The sequence below is a fragment of the Anas acuta genome, chromosome 9 (genome assembly GCF_963932015.1).
Source record: "Anas acuta chromosome 9, bAnaAcu1.1, whole genome shotgun sequence".
In the NCBI taxonomy this organism is placed as follows: domain Eukaryota; kingdom Metazoa; phylum Chordata; class Aves; order Anseriformes; family Anatidae; genus Anas; species Anas acuta.
The window spans coordinates 18,428,280-18,454,576 of record NC_088987.1 but is presented as its reverse complement, the minus strand read 5'-3'; the positions used below and the strand labels follow the sequence as shown (position 1 = coordinate 18,454,576).

General features: G+C 42.3%; 1 protein-coding gene across 3 annotated transcripts in view; it reads left to right on the top strand.

Moving 5' to 3' along the window:
* The first annotated feature begins 835 nt into the window (after nucleotides 1–835).
* The window catches only part of CAB39 (calcium binding protein 39), a 40,509-nt gene continuing 15,047 nt past the window's right edge, over nucleotides 836–26,297 (top strand). The window contains exons 1-2 of one of the 3 annotated variants that reach the window (XM_068691683.1): nucleotides 836–1,113; nucleotides 20,090–20,246. In XM_068691683.1, the coding sequence (XP_068547784.1) occupies nucleotides 20,133–20,246 (114 nt within the window). In that variant the 5' untranslated portion in view covers nucleotides 836–1,113; nucleotides 20,090–20,132. Of the gene's footprint in view, nucleotides 1,114–1,284; nucleotides 1,457–7,147; nucleotides 7,284–20,089; nucleotides 20,247–26,297 lie in introns of those variants that run through there. The other 2 variants (XM_068691684.1, XM_068691685.1) reach the window with 2 other exon arrangements.

Below are 26,297 nucleotides of genomic sequence, written 5' to 3'. Positions count from 1 at the left end.
CAGCAGTAATACATCAGGCCCGCAGGTGCAAGTGTTCAAATCATAGCTTGAAAGAAATTAATGACTTGTTCCATAAAAACATATTTTTCTGTTTTAGAATCACGTTGTGCATTATACTGTTCTAATGGACAACATCAGCTTGATGACTGTTGGGATGTATGCGGCTTTCTTCCACCCAAGCTATCCTGTGTTTGTCACAGGGGGGTAATGCAGTGGTGTTAGCTGCCAGGGACACAGAAACAGCTGGAGCCTGCCCTCGCACACACGGAGCCTCACAAAAACCTCAGTGCCTTAACCTGCTAGGGCAGGGCGGGAGGTGTCCCTCGCGCCTCAGCCAGGTGAGGATGGAGGCCCCGGCATGGCTGTCGCGGCTCTGGTGGCCTCAGCAGTGTGTGTGCAAGCTGCTGACGGCTGCTTCTCCTGGAAGAGTCTCGGTATCACTAGGGCTGAGGGAGTGTTTTTCAGCACCTGAAGGGAGCTTACAGACAGAATGGGGAGTGTTTTTTTGTGTGTGTGTATGGGTTTTTTTTACATGGGCAGATAGTGATAGACGAGGGAACAAGCACAAGGGTTTGTTTGGTTCGCTCTACACGGTGGGAGGAACTTCTCCACACAGGGCGGCGAGGCGCTGCCCAGGGGAGCTGTGGCTGCCCCATCCCTGGCAGTGCCCACGGCCAGGCTGGATGGGGCTGGGGGCTGCACCCGGGGCCCTGCCCCGCTGCCCCTCCCGGGCCTCTCGGCGCCGTCCCGCCCGCCTCAGGCCGGGCCCGAGCGGGGCGGCGGCCGCGGCCTCGTCCCTCCGCTCCGCCAGGGGGCGGCGGCGGGCGGCGGGCGGGCGGAAGAGGCCGCGCTCCGCCGCTGCTGCCGCCGCCGCCGGCTGCTCGCCGCGCTCCGCCGCCGGCCGAGGGACGGGCGCCAGGGACGGGGCCGCTGCGGCGCAGCAGCACCGCGGGCCGGGGGGGGCGGGGGCCGGGCCGCGCCTCTGCCTGCAGCCGCCGGAGGAGCCGGAGCCGCAGCCGGGCGCTTGGGCCGCGCCAGGGGCAGGGGCAGGGGCAGGGGCAGGCCCCGCCGGACACGGACGCTTCGCCGAGGAGGCGCCAGGCCGCGGCCCAGGTACCGGGGCGGGGGGCGGCGGAGCGGGGCGGGGCGGGGCCGGCGCCGGCTTCCGCGGGGGGCTCGGCGGCGGCCGGGCGGGAGCGGGGCCGCGGCCTCCCCCGCTGCCTGCGGGGCCCGGCCCGGCCGCTCGGGGCTCCCAGCGCCGAGGCCTCTTCTGGGAGCCCCCCCCGCAGGGCCGGGGCCGTGCGGGACCCCCCCGCCGGCCGCTGACGCAGCGCGATCTGTATCTCTAGTGACACGAAATAATAGTCATAAAAAAAAAAGTGTTTCGTGCTTTCTGTCCCCTGCCGCTCTGTGACGTGCTGCTGGTCCTGCAACTAGGAAGCGTTCGGTGTTTCTGGTTTGTTTTCTGAAATATAACGTAAATTTTTTTGGGGGAGTGCTCGCGCTAGGTGCGTGTGGTGTGTTTCGAAGCTGTGTGCTGCCTGAGGAGAGCGGGGCCGATGCGTTTGCCGGGTGAGCCAAAGATTAAACGACGTGACCTAGGCGCCTTCGTTCCAGGGAGGCGAGTAACAGTGCTGGCAGAAGCAGTTTAAATGCAGATCAGAAATGACATTTGATTAGCATCGAGATACTGCGGAGCTTTTTTGTGCGTGCGGTTTTTTAACTCACCTATCACAAGCTGCAAGGCCAGGCCCGGTGTTTTCCTTTCAGCGTGGCAGCGCATCGCCAGGAAACGCGTCTTCGTTTCGGCCCTAGGAGCTCCTGAAACCCTACAGTGACAGAGGAAGTGTCACATCCTGAGCTCGCACCTCCACATCTACATACTTGTAAAGAACAGATTTTGGCTCTGTCAGACACTGTGTGACTTTGGTTAATACGTACAGCCTGATACCTCGTGGTGTGGCACATGTACTGAGCTGGAGAGAAGAAAAAAGACCAAGAAATACCATGAGAATTACAATAAGCGTGGTGCCTGTTCTGGTGTCAGAAGTGACTTTTTTATTTGCCATGAGCAATGCCGACAGCTTACCTGCTTCATAAGACTGGCCTGATGCACCGGGGCACATGTCTTGGTAGGATCCTGTCACTGACTCACAGCTGTAGGAAATTATATTTTACAACCAGCTTCGTGGCTGTCTTGTGACACGAGGGCCTCCTGAGTCAGCCAGGTAGCATGCACTCATCCTGATGGTAGTGCAGTGCAGGTGGAGGTGGCAGTGTTCTCTCAGGCCAACGAGGTGCCTTTATGCAGGAGGAGGTTGTGTCTGGAGTTTGTGTGTGTGCAGAAACATGCTGCTGGGTGTTTCTGAATGCTGAGAGTGATTATTTTTCAAGTTGGTTGCGTTCCCTTATGTTGAGTCCCAGCTCTGAAACTTTGATGCCTTCTGTAGGCTTTTATTGCATGGTTACAGAGTGTTGAAAAGCAGTGCTACAAAACACAATTCACGTTTACTGCGGGTGTATGTATTTTTACAAATAAGGGAGACTAAGTAAAAGCGCCAGTTAAGCAATACTTTGTGACAATATGTCTTGGAGAGATAATTCTGCTCATTGGGTATTATCAAGCACAGGCAAATGTGTATTCCCAGGGGGGTGCGACAATATTAAGGTAACTCCACCTCTTCAAATTCCTTGATTGCCTTTACGAAACATTTATTCAGGAGGGAATGGCATCTGTTTTGCATTCTATCATGGAAGTTAGCGAGTTGCCTTCTTATTAATTAACCCATGGTAGTCAAATGAGACCTTACTATTGTGCTGCGTGCGCTGCACTTCCTAGTTTTTAAGGTGTTTTTATGAATGCTGGAATTACCGCCCAGCGTCCTCACTTCTGCATCAGTTCTGTGTTATTTGAATTTTTGCAGATTTTTTTTTTTTAATGAGCTTCTTTGCGACCTGAATTTTTGTATTAAATACTTCTCAAAGCTTTGATAGTACCTTTTATGTACTTAGAGGCTACAGACGTTAGGTGAAATGCTGTCTTGTTTTCTACCGCATGTGGAGTTTTGGAAGGACACGCTAATGGTTGATGCTAGCTTGAAGCAGGGGGTAGGAAGGAGTCTGGATGACCTTCTGAATTCCCTTCTGGCCCTGCTTTTCTGTAATTCTGACGCTTTATGATATGGTTTAATTACAAGAGCAGCTATTAAAGTGTGATTACCTTTGTCACATTCGAGGCATCTTGCAGCTTTCTATCAAAAATAAGATTTGAGTCATCTGCTCCTTCCAAATTAATAGTGCCACAACAGTGTGCAGCTCTTTTATGTGGATAACGTGCAAAGCAAAAATAGGAGTTGCAGTTCGAATAGCATATTTTCAAAGTTGTGTAATTGAAACCGTGTACATTAAAAAATTTCTGGTATGGAAATAGTCAGCTGTGTGCACTTTTACCACTTCTTTTTATCTGCAAATTGTAGCCAGGCATTAATTACATTGAACAAAAACCTCTCAGGTTGTTCAGTGATCTCCAGTCTCAGCATTCACTGTACCTGTAGGTTTTTGTAACTGTAGGTAAACCTTGAGCAAGATGAAAAATTCCTGCTGCTGTGAGCGCTTGAGGTTGCGCTGTTGCAGCAGGAGAGCTTTTGAAATGTCACTTCACTAATTTGTTCTCTAGTTTAGGGTGCTTATTAGGGCGAGTTGTTTGTTCAGTCCCTTCTACCTGAGCCCCCCGTCCCCGTATGTCCGTTCGGTCAGCGTTGTGCTTCTTGCCCTGTGAGGTGCGGAGGTATCGGCCGCAGGGACACAAGTGTCTGCTGCTGGGAGGTGAAACTTTAGGCTGAGATCCCTGCCTCTTCCCCCTCCCCCCCCGGTTAAATTAGAAGATGATGATGTCTTGAATTATTTTAACGGACTTGATGTAGGCTTTTAAATGCATGCTTCAGTAGGACTTAAGGCTTAAACCGGTGTCATGTGAGTTTGGTCTTTCTTTAGCCTGAGCAGATTTACATGCTTTCGCTGTTCCACCTCACGGTGAAATGACACGTTCGCTTGTCCCCATTTTAAGTGCTCTTTGTGAAGGGTTGAATTCGGGTTTGAACCAAACTGGAAAGAGGCAAAAAACTGCGTGTCTACAGGAATAATCCTGGTTATTCCTCAGCAGCCTTCATGGCCTGCCTTTCTCAGATAACATTAATTTAGAGAATAAATTTCTTAGGCTTAAATAAGCAACTGCAATTTGCTTTCTAACTCCTTTGTTTTGGGTCTTCTAGCTAACGTTTCACAGTCAGAAGACACTATAAAAACTTCCTGACTGTGGATTTCAAATATGCTAAAAAGAAGCACATCTGAAGTCCATCCACAAGGGCACAAAATGAGAGGGGACATTACTGAATGTTCTAACTAATCCTTCTGTTTATTAAAAATCTACTCCTCCTGGTAAAATACCTAGCTGATTTTTAAAGATCCATTTCCTTTGCAGTTCTTCCCTTCCCTTCAAATGCTTAGAGAATTAATTACTGGAAAGTTAAATATGTCTTTGTAAAGAGAGCTCAGAAAAGGAGAGGTTGGAATTAGTACAGAGCTCCAGTAATACCGAAACTCAGTTTTCTAAGTTCAGAAATCTCTTTTGATGAAGTTAGTTGCGAGTTACTGCTTGGACTTATTTTAAAATATTCAGGTATACTTTCAGTATCTCACCTAGAAAAATTAATTGCTTTTAACCTTACCCTGTTGAGTTTATTTTTCCTATCAGTTTATCTTGATACATTATTTCAGTAACAAGACATAATTCGTTAACTGAAAGTTTGACCGAAACACTGCAAGATTGGGAACATGACGTTAATATAGCTAGGATATGACTTGGCTATATGTTAAATTGAATTAATGGCAACTTTTCACAGAATTGAATATGTGTGATTGTAAAAGAATTACCTATATTCGGTTGTCGGAGCGTGTGAAATGTCTTACCTCCTGTGAGGGTAGCTGCAGTAAAACACAGGAGACTGCTGCTGCTTTCACTATCGCTTTTCTCTTTGCTCCTCTGGCCAGTGGCTCGCCTAGAAAGCCTTATCGTGGTCGGGTACCTTTTTAAACAGCTTTGTTCAGAAGTACTCAACTTCCTAGTGTATCTGCTGAGGGATTTGCTTTAAAAAAATCCGTAGGCATTGAAATAGCAGCAGCCTTCTGGGTGGTGCGGTGGGTGTGTGCTGCTCGTGCCTCAGAGCATCCTGCTGCAGGGGAGTCTGACCTCTTGCCCCGGGTAAGCAGCTTGGGGAGCTCTTGCTGCAGTGGTAGAAATGAGGCAGAAGTCATTTATGTCATTGTATTTTATTTTGATTACTACACGTAAAACATGCACATCACTGCTTTAGTAGGTCATACTTCTAATATATGTCAAAAGATCTTTTTTTGCCTGATGCTTTTTAACAGCTTTTTAAAATTAATTGGTGCAAAACATCACCTGTAGATCAGAACATCAACAGAAAAGCAGAAGAAAGGCTTGTTCAGAGAAATATGACTTTAGGAAAGAAAATCTGGGGGCTTTTGTTCTACCTGAGACCTTGGGGATACTGACGTGCGGTGAATGTAACGTGGATGAGCGCTGGGAAGCCTCTCCCACACAGTTTATGAATGCATCGTTCCTCTAACCTGTAACACCTGCTAATCGAGTCCTACGTTTCTTCTGAGCAGAGATTGGCACTGATGGAGAAACTTCACGGGGAATTTAAAGAGAGCTGGTAGTGGAGAGCTTAATGCACTTCTCAATAAAGGCTTTGTTCAGCACATCACTAGGAAAATGCTGAGAAAGTAAAGTTAATCTCTCAAAAGTTGACTCTGAAATAACCAGAACATCAATTTCGTTCACTTACACAGATGTGATATAAAAAGTTTTTTTATTTTTTTTTCCCCCCGGCAGGACCACTTGTTCAGGCAGTGCACGAGGGAATGCGCAGTGAATGGGCATCCTTTGCCCATTGTGACTTGTTCAGTCACGATGTAGTATTTGGTGTTTGCTTTATTGTTTCTTACTAGGACAGTTTTCTGAGGAAAGGAGGACTGAGGTCCCTCTTTTTTGCCGTTTCACAGATACTAATGAAAGCAAATTTCCTCCTGTTCTTCCCAGGGTGGTGATTCTCCGCCCCTTTTTCAGGTGATGACGCTTAATCACGAGCAATTTTCTCCTGCGTTTGGGTGCCTGATGTTGAGTGTGTTATCTGGCCCTTGACAGCTGACGCTTTCCAAGCTTCATTTCCAGCAGCTTCCATGCACGGTGTGAGATTCGGTTCCCTAAATGTGGCTGTCTGGTGGTGTGTTAGGTGCTGTCAGGGGTGTGCCCAAGACAGGCAGGAGGCTTGCGAAGTTCTGGAGGGGCAGCTGGAAACCTCTTGGGCTGTTTTGATGCATTGGCTTTGGCCGTGGTATTAGTTGTTACCTGTTTTGGGCTCCCAGGAGGGGGTGAATACTCGAGCACTGTTAGGCACTGTGGTAGTGTCAGCGTCTTGTCTAATGAGACAGCACTTGAGCTTGACTGAGGGACCTGTTTTTGCTGTCCTCTGCCTTGCTGCGCACTTTCCAACTAAGAATCAAACTAGGAAAAGGTCTATGGAAAAACCTCTTTAGCAGCTAGTCTGTCAGTGCAACGAATGAAGGCTTCTCTTAGGAAAACACGATAGAGGAAAACCGAAATAATCGAGGTAAATAGGGAAACTAAAATCTGGTGGTGTTGGGCTCGGGGACCTGGCTCCCTAAGCACTGGAGCTGCAGCCCCCGTTAAAACAGGGCCTGAGCAGCGCTGGGGCTGGTGGGCGAGGGGCAGCGGCCACGCTCCTTCAGTGCCATCCTGGCAGCGCGCCGTGGTACCTGGGTGAGTGCTGCTCTGGCCGTGGTGATTGAGATTTGTAATCTCTAAGAAAAGCAGCGTATTGACTCATCAGTATTGACTAATATGTTTCCGTTTTACATCCATAATTGAGGTTGAGCAATATTTAAACTCTGCTCGCTCTGTAACAGGGTGGAGCTGGAGTAAACAGTTTTCCTGTTGGAGCCGCGTCCATTCGCAGGGCACTAGGGCAGGGCTCTGGCCGAGCTGTGCCGTCTGACCGGTGAGACTCTTACACCACGTGCTGCAATCGACATCCCTGGAGCCCAGAAAGCCTCTTCGTTCCATGAACTTCAAACATTTTCCAAGAAAGGTCACAAAAACTTCACAGCGGTTGTACAGGATGCTACGGTTGGTAGGGTGACAGCACATGGATGTGCTGAAGTGCTGGATTCTCTGAAAGGTTTTCTCAATTTTCTTTGTTCTTTGTACTTAGCTGAGGGATTGTGTGCTCTTTCGTTCTTCTTTCTACATGGTGGTTGTGTTTATTCCTTCCTGCCTGTGTGTATACGTTTTTTATCTAGCTTAAAGGAAAATGAACTCTGTTTGCTGAGCTTTCGCTGCTGTTGGGAACCTTCACGTACATACGTGCACGTGTGTCTCTACATAAAAACCCTAGAGCCACATAAGCATGGATTTATAACGTACCTCCAGCAGAAGATGGTTGATGCTTTTCCCTTGAGACTGACCGTGCAAGGCTTGTTGTGTTTCCCATAGGAACTGCACTGCATTGCTACCATCAAGTGGTAGGAGCAGACTGTGAAGAGCAGTTGTGTGCTCACCCTGGCACTGGCAGTCGCCCCTCGTGTATTTTTGCAGATAGGGAGTTTAATGGTATGAAATTGAGGAAGAAATGTCAAATCTGTGTCTCAGAATTAGCTGCTCTCGAGCACTTCAGCGAGCAAGGAGAAGGCTTGTTGGCCCCAAACACAGAATCTTCAGTCTGTAAATGCATTACTTGTAACTTTCAGAATGCCTTGCAAGCGTTAAATGTCCTTGGTGAGGACAGAGGAAGTTTCTACAACTTGTCACTTCTGTTTATTATGGTACTCTAACTTTGAGTGTTGGGGATTTGTGCCTCCAACATTTATATCAAAACTGAGAAAATCTGACTTTGCGCGAAGTCTGTAGATTAGATAACCAAATGAAACTGCAGTTCGAGAACTTTGTGTTTCGTATTGAATGAGAAAATTAAAGATTATGTTTTAGGAGCTAAAAGGGAAATCGGGATAGCTTGACAAGCAACAAAATGCACTGTCTTTCATTAAGTTTACTTAAAGATTTTTGACTTAGTAGTAAAAATAAATAAAATTAATAGGTACCTGAATTGTACGAAGTCCCCAGTTTTACTTCTGTCTCTCATGGGTAGTTCTGATTCTGAAATTGTTACTGCACGCATCATATTCTTGTCATTTTCAGAAATTTTAAGCATACCGTTACAGATTATCTTGTAGAATTTATAACCAATAGTCCATTTTGACTGCAGCCAAACATTAGGCTTTGGTCTTAAGCCAGTGTCCTAAAAGGAAGTTTTAATTTTGGCATTTTCCTAATACAGGAATTACTTTCATTGTTGAAAGCGCAACTCAAGTATAGAAAATGTTTTGGAGAGTGGTTTGTCTCAGCTTCATGATTACAAGCCTTTTAGCATAGAAAATATTTTTTGAGACTATTAAAGCTTTTGAATAACTTGACAGTTTACCAAGGTTGTGAGTTTTGGTAGGTGCATTTTTTTTATTTCTAGAAGTGCTGATTATATTACCCGATTTCCTTGCATATACTTCTAGAGATGATAATTTCTGCTGGTGTTCAAGTTTCTCTTGGTAGCTTTATACAGTAACAGCATTAGAGGAAAGTTGGGAGCTCTTATTTTAGTATTGTGAAACAATTTGATAGTTCCTTTTTCCATTCCAGCTTTTCATAGCAGATGAGATAAGGGGAACTGTGTCCCTCAGAGACGCTTCATTTTTTCCAGTGCTAGTTGGCGTAATATTAGTTGCTTCTTGTTTCAAGCCCCATTTCTTACCTGCTGTCTCTAGACTGGTAGCTCTCAAAGCATTTTTGCAGGAGAGATGCTGACTCCTGTACAGAAAGTACCAGCTGTTTGCAGCGCTGCTCTTAGTTATGTTTTGTGAACTAATGCCTGGTGAGTAATCACAGTGGCTCATAATTGCGTTGGCATGGCAAGAGCTTGGACTCTTTTTTTGTGGGCAGTCTAGATCTTTCTCCATGTTTCCTGTGCTACATAGCACTTAGTAACGTGGAGTGAGGGGTTAAAGTGAAATTTCCTTCCCTCTGCCCAAAATATTTGCTACAGAAGGACAATACAACGGCATTGTGTTAAAATTCTGCTGCTCACCTAATCTTTCCTGACGGCTGGTGCTGTTGTTACGGCACACAGTTCTCCCAGCGCTAGTGTGTATGGTCTTTGCCCTTAAATATATCTCTGTGCTCTGCCTTGCCCAAGAGGAACACACCTGTCGTGGCATTGTAGGCGTGATGTGGTTTAGGTAGCAGAAGTTGAATCCATTTGTGGCTTCACAGATGTCGGCCAAATGTGTGAACTGGTGGTGGAAACAGCTGATTTGTGGGAACTGCATCAAGGAGACCTCCATACAGCAATTTAGGTGTATCATCGTCTTGAAATGACTTTGGTGGAGTTTCTGTATCGCTGGGGCTGGTTCTGTTCTTGGGAGAAAGAAGAGAATTATACTTAAAGTTCTTTCTTGATTGATTTTTTTAAATCATGGCATATAGTTTAATCATCAATTCAATAATGAGTTCAAAACTTAATCAAGAAGGGAGATGTTGTTAATGTATATTCTCTTTCCTGAACCCATGACAGTTTTATTCAGGCTAAATTTCAGCCAGCTACTTTTCCTAAGTTCTTTTCTTGTAAGCACAAGGACATCTCGGTAGCAAGGAGGTGTACATCTGAATGCCACAGATGCGTTCAGGCCTATAACATGTCTTGATTTTTTTGCCGTTTCAAGTGATGCCATGTGAAAACTAATTCTTGATCTTGAGTATTTAGGGAAAAAGAGAGGTTTCTTCTGGCTAGCCTCGGATTTTGCTGATCTTAGCACTGTTCTCCCATCTGTCACATTGTCCTGTATACAATGCTCTCAGGAAGAAGCAGGGGTTTTCATCTGAGGATAAGCTTGCTGGAAGGTCCATACTAAAAACTATCTCCGCATCTGCCTTGGGCAAATTGGACACTGGATTTGTGGTGGCACCAGTGCTCGTTAGAAGTATGAAGGAAAGAGCGCTCATTTATAATGTGCTTACACCAGGCACGTCCTGTTATAACGGTCAGTGTTGGGTTTTTTAAACTCATATAAGCTGTATCTGTGCTACTAGGGTTTAGCAACACAGCTGTGTCAGTAAACTCTTTGTATTGTCATCAACACCGTGTCTTGAGTGTCAGGGAAAAAATAAAGGTTTGACAGAATGCAAGCTTGTCAGATGAATGGTGACCTTATGGAGCAGCTCAGATATTGCCTGTACATCAGCTCCCAGCACTAGATAAGAGATGATTGAAGGACAAAATCTACTGAGCAGCTTTTTCTCTTTACCGAATGAGGATGTAATGAACTAGAAGGAAAGGATTCACAAACACGGTGGGGTCATGATTCTGACTTGTTTATTGATTACCCTCTCCCACTTCGTGACTCAGTGTGTAACTCCCATAGGTTATTTGTCAGGAACTCCCTTGCACAGAGGAGATACGTAATCATTGAATAAAGTGCCAAGTTCTTTCGGTTTTGTGTAGCAGGAGTCAGCTTGGATTCGTGAGAGTTGATCTCAGAATAATTTACTTGTTAATCTTCGTGTCGTGCCAACAAGATCTCTCAATCGAGTTAAAAATGGCAGAAACAAGGAGTCTCCTGTGGTTTCCGAGTCACCTCTCGGGGTTTGACCAATTGACTCGACATTTGTTTGTGGTGCAGCTTGTGGTGCATGTTCTTACTGGGTTTCTGCCCTACTTATGTCAGGCTAACGCACAAAAGTAAGCCTAGAGACATTAAGCTGCGCTTGACTGCTTGTCATCTCAGCTAGTTTTTAGATGACTGTTGGGATTGAGGAGAATTGTATGGTAGTCTAACATAAATAGCCTTTAACTGTGAACTCCCAGATTCTTGCTTTTGGAAGGGAAGCCCTAACAGGCACGCCATGTCAAAGCAGGGAGGTGTAGCTCGTGTTCAGCCTCGGCCAGTGCCTGGTAGGAATCATTTAGGTAAAATGGACACTCCCCAAAATATCTTCCTAGTTCTTCACTGGGTGGTGTTAGGCTGATCCCGAGCTACATCTGGATCGTTGTTTAATAGCCCATTAACTTAATGTCTGAACGTTGTCTTTCCTTAAGTGATCTTGTTCCTGTGTAGGTGGTATTTATGAATATCCTGGTATTCTCCAGATAAATTACACGAAGAGCTGTGATGTGTTGAACTTGGGTGGACTCAGGTTGAGCATTAACAGTTTCTAGCAGGCCACGAAACTTGGTCTCCAAAGGAAGTAAGGGAACTGTGGGCAAAATAGTGTTGATTTTCTTAACACTATTTCAAAAAGCAGTACTGTAACTAGTTCTTACTGCACCTTACTGCTTGGGCAAATTTGTAATCTGTTCTGAAATTTATTTCCTATCTTTGTTACTTGTACTTCTAATGAATGGCTTTACTGAGTATTTTTTTTTTTGAGGGAATATTCTCTAAAGAAAATTGCACCACCCTGAGCAGCCACAGGATGGTTCTTGTAGCTCAGCTGTTTTCAGTTTCTCTTAAAAGGAAAACGTCCGAAAAGTGCATGTACATTTTACCTTCCTATCTTGTAATAATAATTATGTTTGGCGGCTTCTTTCCTTAAGTACTTAACTCATGTTTCAGGTAATCTGTTTTTCTTGTGTCCATTGCAACAGCTTTCTGTTTTAAGAACTAAACCCTGCTATTGTGGTGCTAGTGGGGTTTCTTGTGCTTCAGTTGTGCAGTTTTTGATGTTAAACTTCATACAATCCTATTAAGTGACTGGAACATGCACACTGTAGACCGTATTGCAGCATGTGCAGGCAGAGATTAAACTTGCAGTGTACTTTCTGCCTCCCTTTTTGCCAGTTCTTGCCTCCCAAAATTAACCCTTAAATGCATATATAAAAAAAATCTGATATGAAAGGCAAACCTCTAGGAAGGAACAAGAGCAATTCAGTGGAACAGAAATAGTTACAATGGAGACTAGCTTTACATTTTTGCTTCCAAGGGTGAGTAGAATGGCATGTACATAATTGCAGCGTTTTTTGTCATGTAACAAATATTCTGGGTTTTGTGATGATGTGGTAAAGGCATCTGAGCCATCAGGGGCTGACTGTAATGCCAGGTTATGAGAAATTTATCTGACCTTCAGCCTCACTAGAAGTGGGCATGACTGTCGTGCAGCACTTCTGAAAGCTTGAAGTAAGTTCTTTCTTCTTGAACGGTTTGTTAGAGATACAAGTTACTTTCTGTGGTGGAATTATAAATATATACATATATTTAAGCTTACTGAGGAATGGGTGAGGCATTGTGAGGCTTGTCTGTATACCATATTGCAGTATAGCAGTAAGATTTGTGGGGAAATGAGTGGGTGGGGTGACTCTAAACAGCACACCAGGGAAAGAAGCTGAGTCATAAGATTTCCTTGAATATGGAGAAAGAACTAGGATTTCAGACACTAGGCATTAGTACTAACAAGCTTTTGTGCTTATGCTGGATCTCTGAAGCCCCTTAAGTACAGCAACCTTATGTAAAAACAATTTCTGCTCAGTTTCTGAAAAAGATTTGTAGCAGAGTGATAAAATGCAATGAATAAAGTAATGTACCAGTCTCAAAGTAGAGTGCAGTTTTAGGAGCTAGTAGAGACTAATGATAGCAGCTGCCTTCGTCTTCCCCAGCAGGATGCAGATGTCTACTAGAGAAGTAGGCTCTTGAAGAGGAAGAAGGATCAGTAAAGTAATTGAATGTCAAGAGAGAAGTCTGGTTAATGAAAAGGAATCAGCTGGCATTGGGTGCTAAAGAAACAAGCAGGGCTGTGAACTGCTGGGGACTTAATTTGTTAGAAATTTTCACAAAGGGAGAAGCTGTCTCATATAAACTATTTCCTTTTTAAGTAGACATTTATTTTCCAATTTTCTGTCTTTTGTGAATCTATTGAACTGATCTTTTCTGTTCTCTCAGTTGTCCATTCTGTTACAGCAGAGAATTTTGTTTTGTTCAGCGTTTTCATTTTTCTCTGAAATAAGTTACCATTCTTAAATAGAAGGTTTTTTCCCCCCATTTTCATCTTTAAATGGGTCAGACCACAAAGAATTCTGTAATGCAGAGTTGTGAAACCGCTGTTGAATCAGATTAAAGCTTTTTCATGCTGCAGACCTGATAGAATAAGTTGATAATGAATTTTAAAGAAGATGCTAGTGTTTAATGACATATTCTTCACAAAGTATTAAAACAGATCCAAATTGTTCTAATATTGGAATTGTTCAACAAATCCTGATGTTAGTACATGGCTAAAGCAATCAATGACGATATCGAGTATGTTACTTCATATATGTAAGACAGCTGATACAGTCCTTGTGTCCACATTAAAATGTGGACAAAATAAAATTATCTTGAAAGAAGTGCTGAAAAGAAGTGCAGAAGTACCTAGAGAATAGCAAAAATACCTTAGAGTCATACTATACTCTTAATTTTTGCCAGCTGGTAGTGCCAGTAATTATTATTTACAATCATAGGCATTTTGTTAATGGCATGCTTATGCAAGTAAAGTCATGGTTATACTAAATAGCTTATTCTGAAGCTCTGAAATAGTTTGAGGTGTGGCTTATCCTCTTTATCAGTCTCATTTCCTCCATGATATGAAGGTTTTGCGTGTGTATTGTATTAATAAGTTACGCTATTTAGATGTGTTTGGGTATGAGACTCTTATGTACCAGTTTGTTTAGCTCATCAAAAAGGGAACTGAGAAATGATCTTGGTGCTGTGGCTAGGCTCTAGAAAATTGCATGATCTAGTGGAAAAACGCATATCCAGAACCAGGGTACTGAAAGATGCAGTAGATGACAGCACGCAAACAATGTGGAAGAATGTTTTAATGATGAATACGAGTACCCAGTTTAAGTTCACACTGAAGGAAATGATGGCTGCTGCCTTTGGTCAACTGCAGTTCTGCATTTAGGGGTGGTGAGGCCTTCCTGGAAGATGTGCTGTAACCAGCAATGAGTTGGCAGTGGGTTTTGGGTGCTCTGGGGAGGCAGCTGGGTGCCGTGCCGTGCCGTGCCGCAGAGCTGAGCTGGGCAGCTGCCGTTCTTGGCAGTGATGGTACTGATGGAGAGGGCAGCCGGTGACTTCACCACGGCTAAACACCAAGAGGAGCAGTAAAATGCTGTCGTCTTCTGCAGGAGGGCTCAGTAGCTCATATGATGTCTGCTGCTGTCTTTGAAGTACTTGATGTTGTTTTTTTTCCCAAAGAGTACGGTAGCTTGCATAAAAACTGGTTCTTGGATCAAAGCGGTAGCTGCCAGTCTTCCTTCCAATTGCTGTGCATGTCGTGAGTGAGGCAGTGCTTTTAAAAAATGTATGATTTCTTGAGCTATTTCTGTTTTTATTACTCCAACCAGCCTTCAGAGTGGTGAATTCTAGCTGGAATAACAGTAACACGAGATGAAAACTGATTTACATTGTTATTGTTTTTAATATTGGCTTACTGATCCTCATGAATCCAAGAGGCATTCAGCAGAAGAATGGGTTCTTAAGATAAGTCACTTCTCTCAGGACACACACTCTTGCTACACTAAATTGTTAGTGTGAACATACCTCTCCTTAGTAAGATGCAGCAAGTTTTGTCAGGAAGAGATAAATTTTGGATCTTGGGTGCACGTTAACTGGATGTTGGGTGTATGCTTTCACTGGGCTTTATTTTTTTTTAATGTGTGCAGTTGTAACAGAAAGTGGCTGAAGGTTTTTTTTTTTTTTTTTTCTCCCCCTCCTCTGTCATTAGGAGCTTAATAAAAGCAGTCACCATAAACTCCTCTCAAAGCAACAGGATCTAGCTGAAGGCTTAATATGGTGCAATTTATTTTAAGGGAAGCAAGAGAAATACCACATTAAACTGTGAGGCCTACAATAGAACAAGAAATTGAGATGATTGTACCTGGCTGTTTCATTAAATTGAGAATGAGACTTTTTTTGTGCACTGTTCAAATACCATTTTGCATGGGCTGAAGAGCCAAGCGGGCAAACTGCCTTTCAGGGTGCATTAAACACAGCACAGCCGGCTGGTCAGCAGAGGTGACTTTGCTGCTATATTTAGGATTGGTGCGGCCTCACCGTGAATCTCGTGGGCAGTTCTGGGCTCCACAACATCAAAAGGGTGTCGAGGCTCTTGAGAGCACCCCGAGGAGGGCAGCAGAGCTGGCAGGAGGGTGGGGGGACACGTCCTGTGAGGAGAGGATGAGGGGCGGCCTCGCTGCTCCCTCAGCTCCCTGAGGAGGGGAGGCAGAGGCAGGCCCAGAGGATGGCCCAGAACTGCCACAGGGAGGCTGGGCTGGACACTGGGGGAAATCCCTTCACCATGAGGGTGGCCAGACACCAGGACAGGCTTCCCAGAGAGGTGCTTGGTGCCCCGGGCCTGTCGGTGTTGGAGAGGCGCTGGGACGGTGCCGCACTGACAGGCGTCAGCTTCTGGGGAGCCCTGCGGTGGTCAGGCAGGTGGCTGGAGGGCCCCTTCCAACCAAACTGTTCTAGTCTAAAAGCAGACTTTTATTCTTCTGAGCTGGAATAGTGTGAATATTTCAATTCATTTGATGCTTTATTTATGCATTATACTTCCATGAGGGGGGAAAATATATAACTTCTTCATGTTGTGACAATTCATGGTATGTGATACGCGGAAGGGCTGAGTTTGCTTTTGTTTCTCAGCTTGTACTGCCAGTGTTCCTTCAGCTTCCTTACAGCTGTAGAAGCCTGCATCACTGAGACCTCAGTGCCTGTTACTCTGTCTGTGAGTAACTTTCCTCACGTCACTGCAGTCATCAGTATTACTCCACTGTTTCTTGTACCGGGACATTGCTTGAAAACAGTCATGCAGGCATCTTACGATGTGCTTTATTTAAAAGCAAAATCAAACCTTTCTGCTGTTAAGTAGCCATGATTTATACCATAATGCTTATTTGTACCATTATATAGGCAGCACATTTCCTCACTGTTCAAAATAAAAGAAAGATTACAATGGAGAGAGAACATACTCCAGGCTACTGGTTCTATCTTTAGAGAATTAAAATATAAAAAAAGAGAGAAATTTGTGTGTTTTGCTCTCATATCTGCTGTTGCAGCAATTTTAGGAACATGGTTGTTGGCACAGAGAAACAAACACTTTTAAGTGTTATTTGCTTAGTTATATGGAACATATTAAATTGGATTTTAATTGGTTATGTGGTCAATGCAGGCAATAAAAACATAAAAAGCCTTATATATAAAGCAAACTGTGTGGATACTGATGCGTAGTGTGGCTGGAAATCATATACTCTGTGAAACAGTGGGAATACTATTGTGTTATCACAAAAGCCCAAATGTCCCAGTGTGACTGAGCGTGTGTCAGGTGCTCTGTGTCAGTTGTACTTAAATCGCTGGATGTTTGGCTGCCTGCCGTATTTTTGTTTGACAGCCTGTTGGGATTTATAAAGTCATGTAAGATTTCTAAATTTGACCGTGACACCAGTACTTTGAGGACCCTAAATATCGTTAGGTTTGACGTGCTTGAATATTGGTGAAATAAAATACATGCCTAAGAGATCCTGAGATTTGTGTAATATTGTCCAGGATTTCTTTTAACAAACGAATAAAAGTAGTGAGATTTCCCAGAAGGTAAGATGAAGCAAAGAAGCCCAGCAGAGCCCAGAGCCATCCATGTGCTTGTCTTGGTTTAACTCTTCAGGAGTCCTGTGGTCACTTTTGAAAGCTACAATTAAAATTTTGCAATGAATTTGCAAGGAAACCAGATGCTAGTAATAAGAAACGATTATCATTTGACGTGATGTAAGCTCTGTTCTTCAAATATTTACAGAAAATGTCATTTGGTGGCGTTTCCTTTTTTTCACTTTGCAGATGTGGCTCTTTGCAGTTCTTTCCGATCTCACACAGATGTTGTCATTGTCTATTGTTTGTCGAGCGCTTGGTGTAGTTTGACTGGGCTAAAAAGGGAACCGTTTGTGTATGTTCTCATCGCTGCGTTAAGGGCGTCTCTGCGGGACGAAGGACTGTCCCTGCTCTTTCTGGCAGGATGTGGCACAGGTTCTTTGGTGCTACATTTTTGCTTCAGGGTTGGTAGCACCTTCGGTCCTGGGGCCTCAAATGATGTTCGTGACAGTGCCGCTGCATTCCCTCCAGCAGTGAAAGTGAAATAGCATAAATGATATATTTATTCAGTTTTCTGTAATAAAACGTCTTGAAGCAAAATGCCACCTTCGGTAATCAAGCGTGTAGATTGCCTTTGTACTGCGGCTGGCAGTTCGTTCCTGATTTTCTAAATTGCCTGTAAGAAATTCATATAGAAACTTACGCAACTTTTTTCACAAATCAGGTATAAATATATGTTAATGGATTGTTATTAATTAATTGTCTTCTAATAATGACTGTACTAGTAGATAAAGTTGTTTATGACTTGTGTATACATACATGTGTGTATGATTTATGCAAACCTATAATATTTAGTAAGTCAGTGCTAGACTACTGTTAATTTAAAGAAGCTGCTGAGGCTGCTTTAGTTGTTGAAGCACTATCTGGAGGAAAGCCTAGTTCGGCAAGCCAAGATAGTGAGCAGAGCTTAAGAACAATTATTTGCTGCAATTCTTTATATCTTATGTTATGCACGTGGTTGTTTAGGTTAGAAGTAACTTAGATGTGACCAAGAAATGAGTGTGGAGAAACATTTCCTTGTCTGATACTTATTCTGTTTCTGTATTATAATAATACCGTAACTTTTTTCTGTATTTTTATTCTCTCAAAAGAAATGTCTTAATTTCGACTCGATTTTATTCTGTTCTAACGTGTAATCCAGGGGGTTAGAACGTGCAGTTTTCTGAGCAAATCCTGCCATGTTATGTGGGCATAACCATCTTTCGGAATGGATATACCTGGTAGTTGTTAAGTCGTGTTATTATCAGAGGTGATAGGCCTGAAAGAATCCAGCTTTGTTTTCAGGGCTCATCTTGGCTGGGCAGGGATGGTAATCAAAGGGATGGATAAAGGGAACATTTCAAATGTTTCTGGGATGCTAGAGTTATGTCATCTATGTTGTGGGGAAGTTGTTCTTCCCACCTGTCTCTTTACAGGAAAGAAAAATGTCGTAATATGTGAAAATGCCATAATTTCCATTAAAAGTTGTTTAAAATGGCATTGCATTTTCATAAAGTAGTAATAAGTAGTGCTTTTCTTAGGGTAGGTTTCTCTTCCATTCACATGTGACAAAGCTGAGGCATAAAATTCTTATGTCTGAGGATTGACCCGTGGTTGTTTCTTTATCCCTTAGGGAATCAGTCCTGTGTTTGTAACTTCAGTTTTACGACCTCTTCTTAGTGCGGATTAGTGCAGAGAGACTATTACATGTGGGCAGTTACACTGCAAAATAGAAACAACCAAGTTTTTGTGGGCTCTTAAAGAATGGGAATAGCTGATGGATGGGTCTTGTTGCTGCTTCATGCTGTTATTTCTTCCTTTTATCTGAAAGTAATCTGATGTAAAAACTGCCTAATTTATGCTTTTCATCAGGTGCGGTAGGTCAGCTGGAGACATGAAGCAGTGAGGTGTTCAACTCTGTAGCTGGTTACCTGAAATATGTGCTTATGGACACTTTCCAGGCTAAAGATCTGGCTGCTTCTGTTCATTTTGTTATTGTTGTCCTTGGAACAGCCCAAATTATTAAAGAATCAAAATAACTCAAAAATAGCATAAAATCAATATTTTTTTTACTCTTGTGTAACGTAATTGAATAAGACCAAGTTTATTGACGCTCAAGTGCTTGGTGTTAGATAACATATCCTAGTTGTGGTTGACTTGTTGCTAACATTACTGGTGTTGTGTGAGTGTAGAATTACTAATTTTCAGGGTAATAGCCCTTCTTTGTAATGACACTGTAATCTGTGCTCTGTCAGCTTCAACTGTCCTGTGTCTAGCAGAAGTAGCACTGTCACCATTTTTTAGGGAGGATTTCCTGTTCTTTACCTAGATAAAAGTGCTAGATGTGTTTTATGGAATTCACTTGTAAGAATTTTTTATTGTTAAAATGGGGGCATATGTAAGAAAATAATAACAAAAGCTTTTGTATACTCATTTATGCCAGTAATACTTGTCTATTTTGTACACAGAAGTGAATGGTTATATGTATGTAAATATACAGAGGAATAAAGGTACTGGGTTTCAGGAACCAACTATTTCAGGGAAGAAACAATGCTCCCATAAGACAAATTTAATTTCTTTGAAATGATGGGCCAGGTGTTGGGTTTAATGGTTGCGAGTACCTTATTGAAATCCTTGTTACTGTTGTCAAAGTTGGTTTCCCATGAAATGAAATGAGTCGGGGGTGGGGGGAGCCTGTATTTCAGTATGAAGTTACAGCAGTATTGGTACAAGAAAGGCAGGACATAGCAATTGCTGTGACATAGGCATAAGCTGCTGTCTGCAGGCTCAGCTGTGTCACGCTTCTAGCTCCTGTGCAGAACAGCAGGCTTTGCTGTCCACTTTGCATTTGTTATGGAGTGACTGTGGTAAAAGCATGTACCTGGACAGTCACTGCAGAGCAGCTGAGGCACGATGACTTGTGGCAAAGACCTAATATAAAATAAGTATTTTTCTTGACAACATTAATTGGGATAATTTATCCATGTTAGTCTTCCCCATATGCGACATTCATACAGTATGTGCCTGTGGTTGCAATTGACGTTCTCTTTAATTTCTTCTTGAAACATAAGAGAGTGATCTTAATGTGAGTTCTTAGATGCAGTATTTTGTGTTTTAAAAGAATTAGAAACACAGGTAGCATTTAAGTTTGTGATGGCTGGAATGGTTATTTATTTTTTATTTATTTTATTTATAATGGTTATTCCACGTACGAATGCCTTTGCTGTACTTTATCTTCATGTGTTGTTATGCTTCTGGTTTTGACGTATTTGTTCTTTTCCTCCTTTTCCAGGTGAAGCAGGAGCCCTAGAAGGAAGACCTTGTGGCTTGCAACCATGCCATTCCCTTTTGGCAAGTCGCACAAGTCTCCTGCAGACATAGTGAAGAACCTGAAGGAAAGTATGGCAGTTCTAGAAAAGCAAGATATCTCTGACAAAAAGGCAGAGAAGGTACGGTTGGGACTTCTCTTTTTTCCCATTCAGATACTGTTTAAAAACTGAAATGTGTAGCTGTTTATGCTGAGCCAATTAGGAATTATTTTTTATGCCACTCTGATAAAGGATAGGTTGTTACGTACCTTCGAAATGGTGTGTTTCATGTTGTTCGGCTTTGCATTTTAATACCACTGACAGATGATGTGATACTTAAAATAATTTGCCGATGGTCACAGAGCAGAGCGGCTCTGTTATTGAAACCAAGGAGTTTTGCATCTCCATAGCTATCAGAGCATGCACTCTCACCCTCTCTTGCCTTTTCATCAGTCCACAGGAAGATGGTATGGTTCCTGTGCTGCTGCAGTTCCATTTAGATGGGATGGTTTGCTTGTTCAGAATCTGTACCTGTCTTTCAGGATCTGTGCCTTGCAACAGTCATTTACTTCTCAACTGGTAGTCTTGATAGCTTCACTAAAAATTACCCTCAGATTCAGACTGTGTGCGGCAGCAACCTACCTATTGACTTGTCTGACAGGGTCATTTACTGTTTAGGTGAAGTTTTTCCCGATAAACTCAGCAGCAGAGCGTAGATGTTAACACTTGCAAAAAAACACCCTCAAACCAAACCAAAACAAGAAAATGAAACACTCCCTGTCTCCCAAGGCCCCCCGGTTTTGAAGCAGGCTATGATACCCTCTTCAGATCTTCTCCCAGGATTATTTAACTGTTTTGTGCCAGTCTTGGCATCCTTAAAGAGTCAAGCGTAGGAATTAGTCACAGTCTTTTTTGTGCTCACCAGTCTTCTAAGCACAGTGTGGCCAGCCTCACTACATCCAGTTTCAGCCAGGTTTGGCACTTCTGTTTAAAGTGTAGCAGAATCTGGGTCTTAACTGAATCACTGGCTTTACCTTGATGCTCTCTGGGACCAGCATTCTCTACTGCAGTGCCAGGATGTGTTATGTTCCAGGTCTCTTGCAGTGTGCCATAGTATTTTTTTCCTTAATGCTTTTCCTGTCTTGCCTAGGACTAGGGCTGTGTGGTCCTGTGCAGAGTGCATGCTCTTGTCTCATTGCATTTTTTATCCTGGTTCATGAGAGAGCGTTAGCATAAAAGCTGGGAGGATTTTCATTTGCTGCTTCTTTTCCTTCTTTCTCCATTAACTGACTCCATAGGTGCATTCTGAAGAGTCTGAGATGAGACTTGGCACTGCTTCCTTCATATCAACCTCATTGTTAATTCCTGGAGACGTGGCTTAGTGTTGAAATCTGTGCTCTTTTGTCATCTTTTTCTTTTTGCATAGACCTCTAATAGGGAACAGGCCAGCTTCATTCCATTGTGCATAGCTGTGTGCGGCATCGCATTCCTTGTTCTTGATGCTGTAACTACAGATTATTACGTACAATTTGCTTCTTGCTGGCCTTTAATCCCACACCTCCATCTTCTTTAAAGACCTCATTTATGGGTCTGCTTTGACAAGAAGTAATGTACCAAGCCTGCAGAGTTGCATCCTGTGTCATCTAGGAGACAATACATTCTGCTTGAAGGAGAAAAGGCCAGTCGTGTTCACTAGGTTAAATGTGAGGCGGGTTAAATACTGACATTCACGATACTGAGCTGGGTGGTGCTGGCCTCTGTCATCCTCATTGTTCACAAAGAGGACCAGCAGATGAATCTGAACTTTCACAACTCCTGTCCCCATGTGTCCATGCACAGGTTCTTCAGGAAATAATTGGTTCATTGGCAAGCCAAGACCTCTGTGAAGGTGACTGTGGTTGTAGCAGTTTCTCTCGGGTTCTCAGTTTGGTTAAAAAGAAGGAGATACTCAATATCCTACAGGCCAGTCGTCATTTCTTTGAAGGTCCAGCTGTGATTAAATACGATGAATTCATGCCCTTTTCCTGTCCAGTCTATTAGTTTGTTCCAGGGTGTGCTTTTGTAGCCTGTCAGATAACAACAGAACTGTCAAGCCCAAGTAGCATGGTTTGTATTCAGTGTTGATTACTTTTTGTATTAAGGAGACACCCTTTTGGGTGTTACTTTTTTTGTGTGTTATTTGTCCTACTCTGTTTCTTAAAGCAAAGTACACAGTTACATATTTTCTTTACTATTAAACATATGGTATTTGAAATGTGTAAATTAAGCTTATAAAAACTTCAGCACATGTTGAAGTGAACTAAACATTTCAAATATTAATCATTGTTTTAAGTATTTCTTCTACAAAATTTAATTCGTTGTAAATGCCCTTTTGTTTTATACAGTATGTCTGGCTGAGGTTCCAAAGACAAACCAGTACTTTTCTACTGCAGTATGGCAGTGCTTTGTTTTCATATGTGTAGTTCAGAGTAGGTCTTAACCATGCAGTAGCAGCACAATGCTGTTAGGAAGGTATTTAGTCTTCCACTGTGCTTCCCATCAGTTTCCAAGCATGCTTGGAAATACAGAATTTGAAAAAGAGTTACATGAATGATTTTCTTTAAAAGTTAAAGTTGTAGTTAATTATCATTGCATGGATTCTTTGCTCAGATTCTTTGCAGCAAAAGATGTGAAACAACAGTAGTGGTCATGGTGCATTTTGTTCAGTTATGAAAAATTCTTCTCTGTAATACTGCACAATTTGTTCTATGAACAAAAACCTGAAGCTTGAGAAGTGAATTCTAGTTGCATGTTACTTTTTTTTTCTTTTTTTTTGAACTGTGCGAATATGGGAGAAAATGTAAACAGGTAATTCTCCAGGTCATTTTGAAACATTGCTTAGGCTTGCAGTACATACTTAGGAAATGAGATCTGAAGTGCCTGTAGAAGCTGGACTGTGTCTCCCCACTGACAGTCTGCCTTCAGTACCATGACTCTGGGTGTGCTGAATGCAGCCTGTTGCTTAGGGTAGAGGCAATAGCTTACTCTCGTATTATTTTTGAAGAGTAATTTCGGAAACTTGAAATGACAAGTGCTTTATAACTGAGAAAGTGTTCATCACATACACTGTTAGTTTTCCTTTCAGTGATTTTTTTTTTTTTCTTTCAGAAAGAGGAGGAGGAAGGGAAAGTCCCTTCAGATAAATGGGACCTACCTCTGAGCTAGCACATTAGTTAGTATTTCATTCTCATCTCTTCCTCCTCTTTGACTTACCTCAGCATTTATTTTTATACTACCAGTTCATTTAGTTTGTAGCACACATTTACTGTCGTGAAGGTAAATATTTACTCATGTAATAGACTTGTTCTTCCCTACCCTCTGACCTTGGGTTAACCTGCTCATAACAGCTCCGGTTTGGGCTTCCTGATAATTGGCTCAGACACGTTGTTAACCTGTGCAGGTTCCCTATTGCCAAAAAAAAAAAAAAGAAACACACCATAGATCTTAGGCAAATTGGATGTCTCCCCCTCCCTTTAAACAGTTCAATACTGTGGACTGTATGCTACATGGCATGGGAAAATGCAATGTGCTATCTTATTTCATTCAGGTTTCAGTGTAATATTATGACATGGTCCCACAGACATCAGGTTTCATTCAGTGAGTTAACAGGGAAATTTACAAAGCAGTGAAATTCTAAGTTTGTTAGGCACATGTATGCAATTAATTCATAGTTCAGAGGAAGCTAAAGGTTAAGTGCTCTGCCCTGCCTACTGCGTGGGGCTGTTACCCAGAGGATAAAGTTGGGGACAAAGGTTTTTGTTTGCTTTTTTTTTTTTTAAGAAGGCTTCTCTTCTAATTGAACTTAGCTCTTTAATGTTATCTTCATGACAGATGTCTGCTGAAATCTGGTGCAATCATTTTTAAACCTAATGCCTTTAAATTAGTGGCATTGATGTAGATAATCATATTTTACAGAAACTTTGCGTTTTTGTAGGAGTTTTAAAATCCAATCAATTTCAGTAGAACTATTAAAATTGTGTTAGTTGCCTATGGTAAGATGTACAAATCTAAGTGAAGTATTTGGTGTTTTGTGAGTATCTGTGAAATACCCTCAAGAATAGAATAAACCATAGTGATTTGTAGATATAAAGACATGCAACAGATTCTGCAGTGACAATCATGTATGTGACTTCATGATGTCTTGTTTTGATATAGTACCTTTCTATCACAGGAAAAAAAAAAAAGAGAATTTAGAATTTAGTAATCTTTTTACTTTCCTTACTTGAAGCTTTACTTTTAGAGTTTGACTTATCCTCAGACATTATTGATTATCTGGCACTATTGAATTTTAAATGTGACTTGTCACAGAACTTCTTTCTAAAACTGAAAAATTGTTCTTTCTCAGTATCGAGAATCTATATAATACACATGCATCCTGTATATATAAGATATACTCTGCTTGTATATTAAAAATATAATATATGCCATGTCTGATTAGATCTTTGTATCTTAGGAAATCTTACAAGTAACACTAGTTAGCCTTTCTTTTTCTGTCTTGAATTTTTAACCATTTTTTACTCTTAACTTGATATTTAATGTAGCAGTATATTTTCAGGTGTAGCTATCTAAATTCCATTCTGCATCTTAAATGGTAAAAATAGCTCTGCATGTTGTGTATCTGTAATACATTAGAGAGCTCATGGAATAGAGGAGAGTAGAGAGAGATTCTAGAAAAAGCTTGTAAGAGTTTTTCTAGTCCTTTTGATGTTGAGTTTTAGAGTAGAAGAGGAGAGAATATAGACATATCATCTACGGATACATTGTGCACCAAAAGACCTAGGTTATTAATAAAATACTTTCAGAAAAACTCGTATTTCCATATTTGTGTGTATCCAAAAATTATAGTTTGGCCTAAGATGAGATGATACAAGCAAGTCTGCTTCGTGTTTTCATGATAAAAATTATGAGATATTGGCACAGGTTGCCCAGAGTGGTCATGGAGTGACCAGCCATGGAGCTGAACATGAGCCCAACCAACTTGATAGGACTTTGGGGTTGGTCGTGCCTCAAGCAGGAGGTTGGACAGTGGCGGCCTCCTGAGGTGCCTTCCAACCCAAGCTGTTCTGTAATTTTGTGTCTCTTACCATTAATTACCACTAAAGCAGCGTGTCATTGCAAGATCAAGTGAAGCACCTGCAGATGGTCTTGGCAGTTGTGACGACAATGAGAAAACAAATTCAAGTCCTGCTGTCTCTTCTTGCAGCTCCTGAGTTGTATGCTCATGTTAGGGCAGAAGGCTTCTTTTGAAAAAGCATTCACTGTGTATTTTTTCCTGTTGGTTTGTAAGTATTTCGGTTGCTAACAGTGTCTTGGAGTGATGCTGAAGGAAAACTTTTACATCTGATCATTAAAGTTTGGGGAGGGTGCTCTGTATGAAAAATTCTTCACTGGCATTCTTACCTGCAGATGTGTCCTCCGTGTTGCCACTGTCTTGCTTAAAATAGATAACTCCTCAAACCTCAGCATTCCTTCCTCCTTCATCTTGCTTTCTAAATTAATGTGCAGGGACAAACTACAGTAGAATCCTTTAACATTTCTTCCTCTTTTCTCGGTGTGCTTCAAGAACATCTCTCTGTAGCTCCAGATTTGACAGGCGTTCCCGTTCTTTTCTTAGTAAAAGTGTATTTCTTCTGAATTCTTAAAGAAAGAGAGCAGTCGTATGCCATAATACCATTGTAATATGGTGAGCTGGCTTTCTCATTTTACATCTTTAGAAGATGTCTAAGCAGTTGCGTTGAACACCTGCTTCTTGCTGTCTTACTGACAGTGTGCAGAAAATCCCTTGGAATTTTATTAAAGGAAGAGACAACTGGGAATGGGAACCGGAATTAGTGAGAAAATGGAGGCAGTGGGGAGTGGAAAGTTGTGGAGGAGCTAAAACTGATATGGAGTCTCCGTAAAGGTCATAGAATCCATACTTGCATACCTAGCAAAGCTGGAATGGCTTCGTCTTTAATAGTGCATGGGTCATGCAGATCTTAAACCTCTCTAGATATAGTCCACAAATGGAATCTTTCTGCATATCCCTTGTAAGACAGGCAATATCCAGAAAGGTGTCATTCTTGCTCTTTATTAATTTTCCATGTGTTACCAAATAAATACTGTACATACCTTGTGGGCAGGTTCATCTAATGACTAAAAATCAGTGCACTT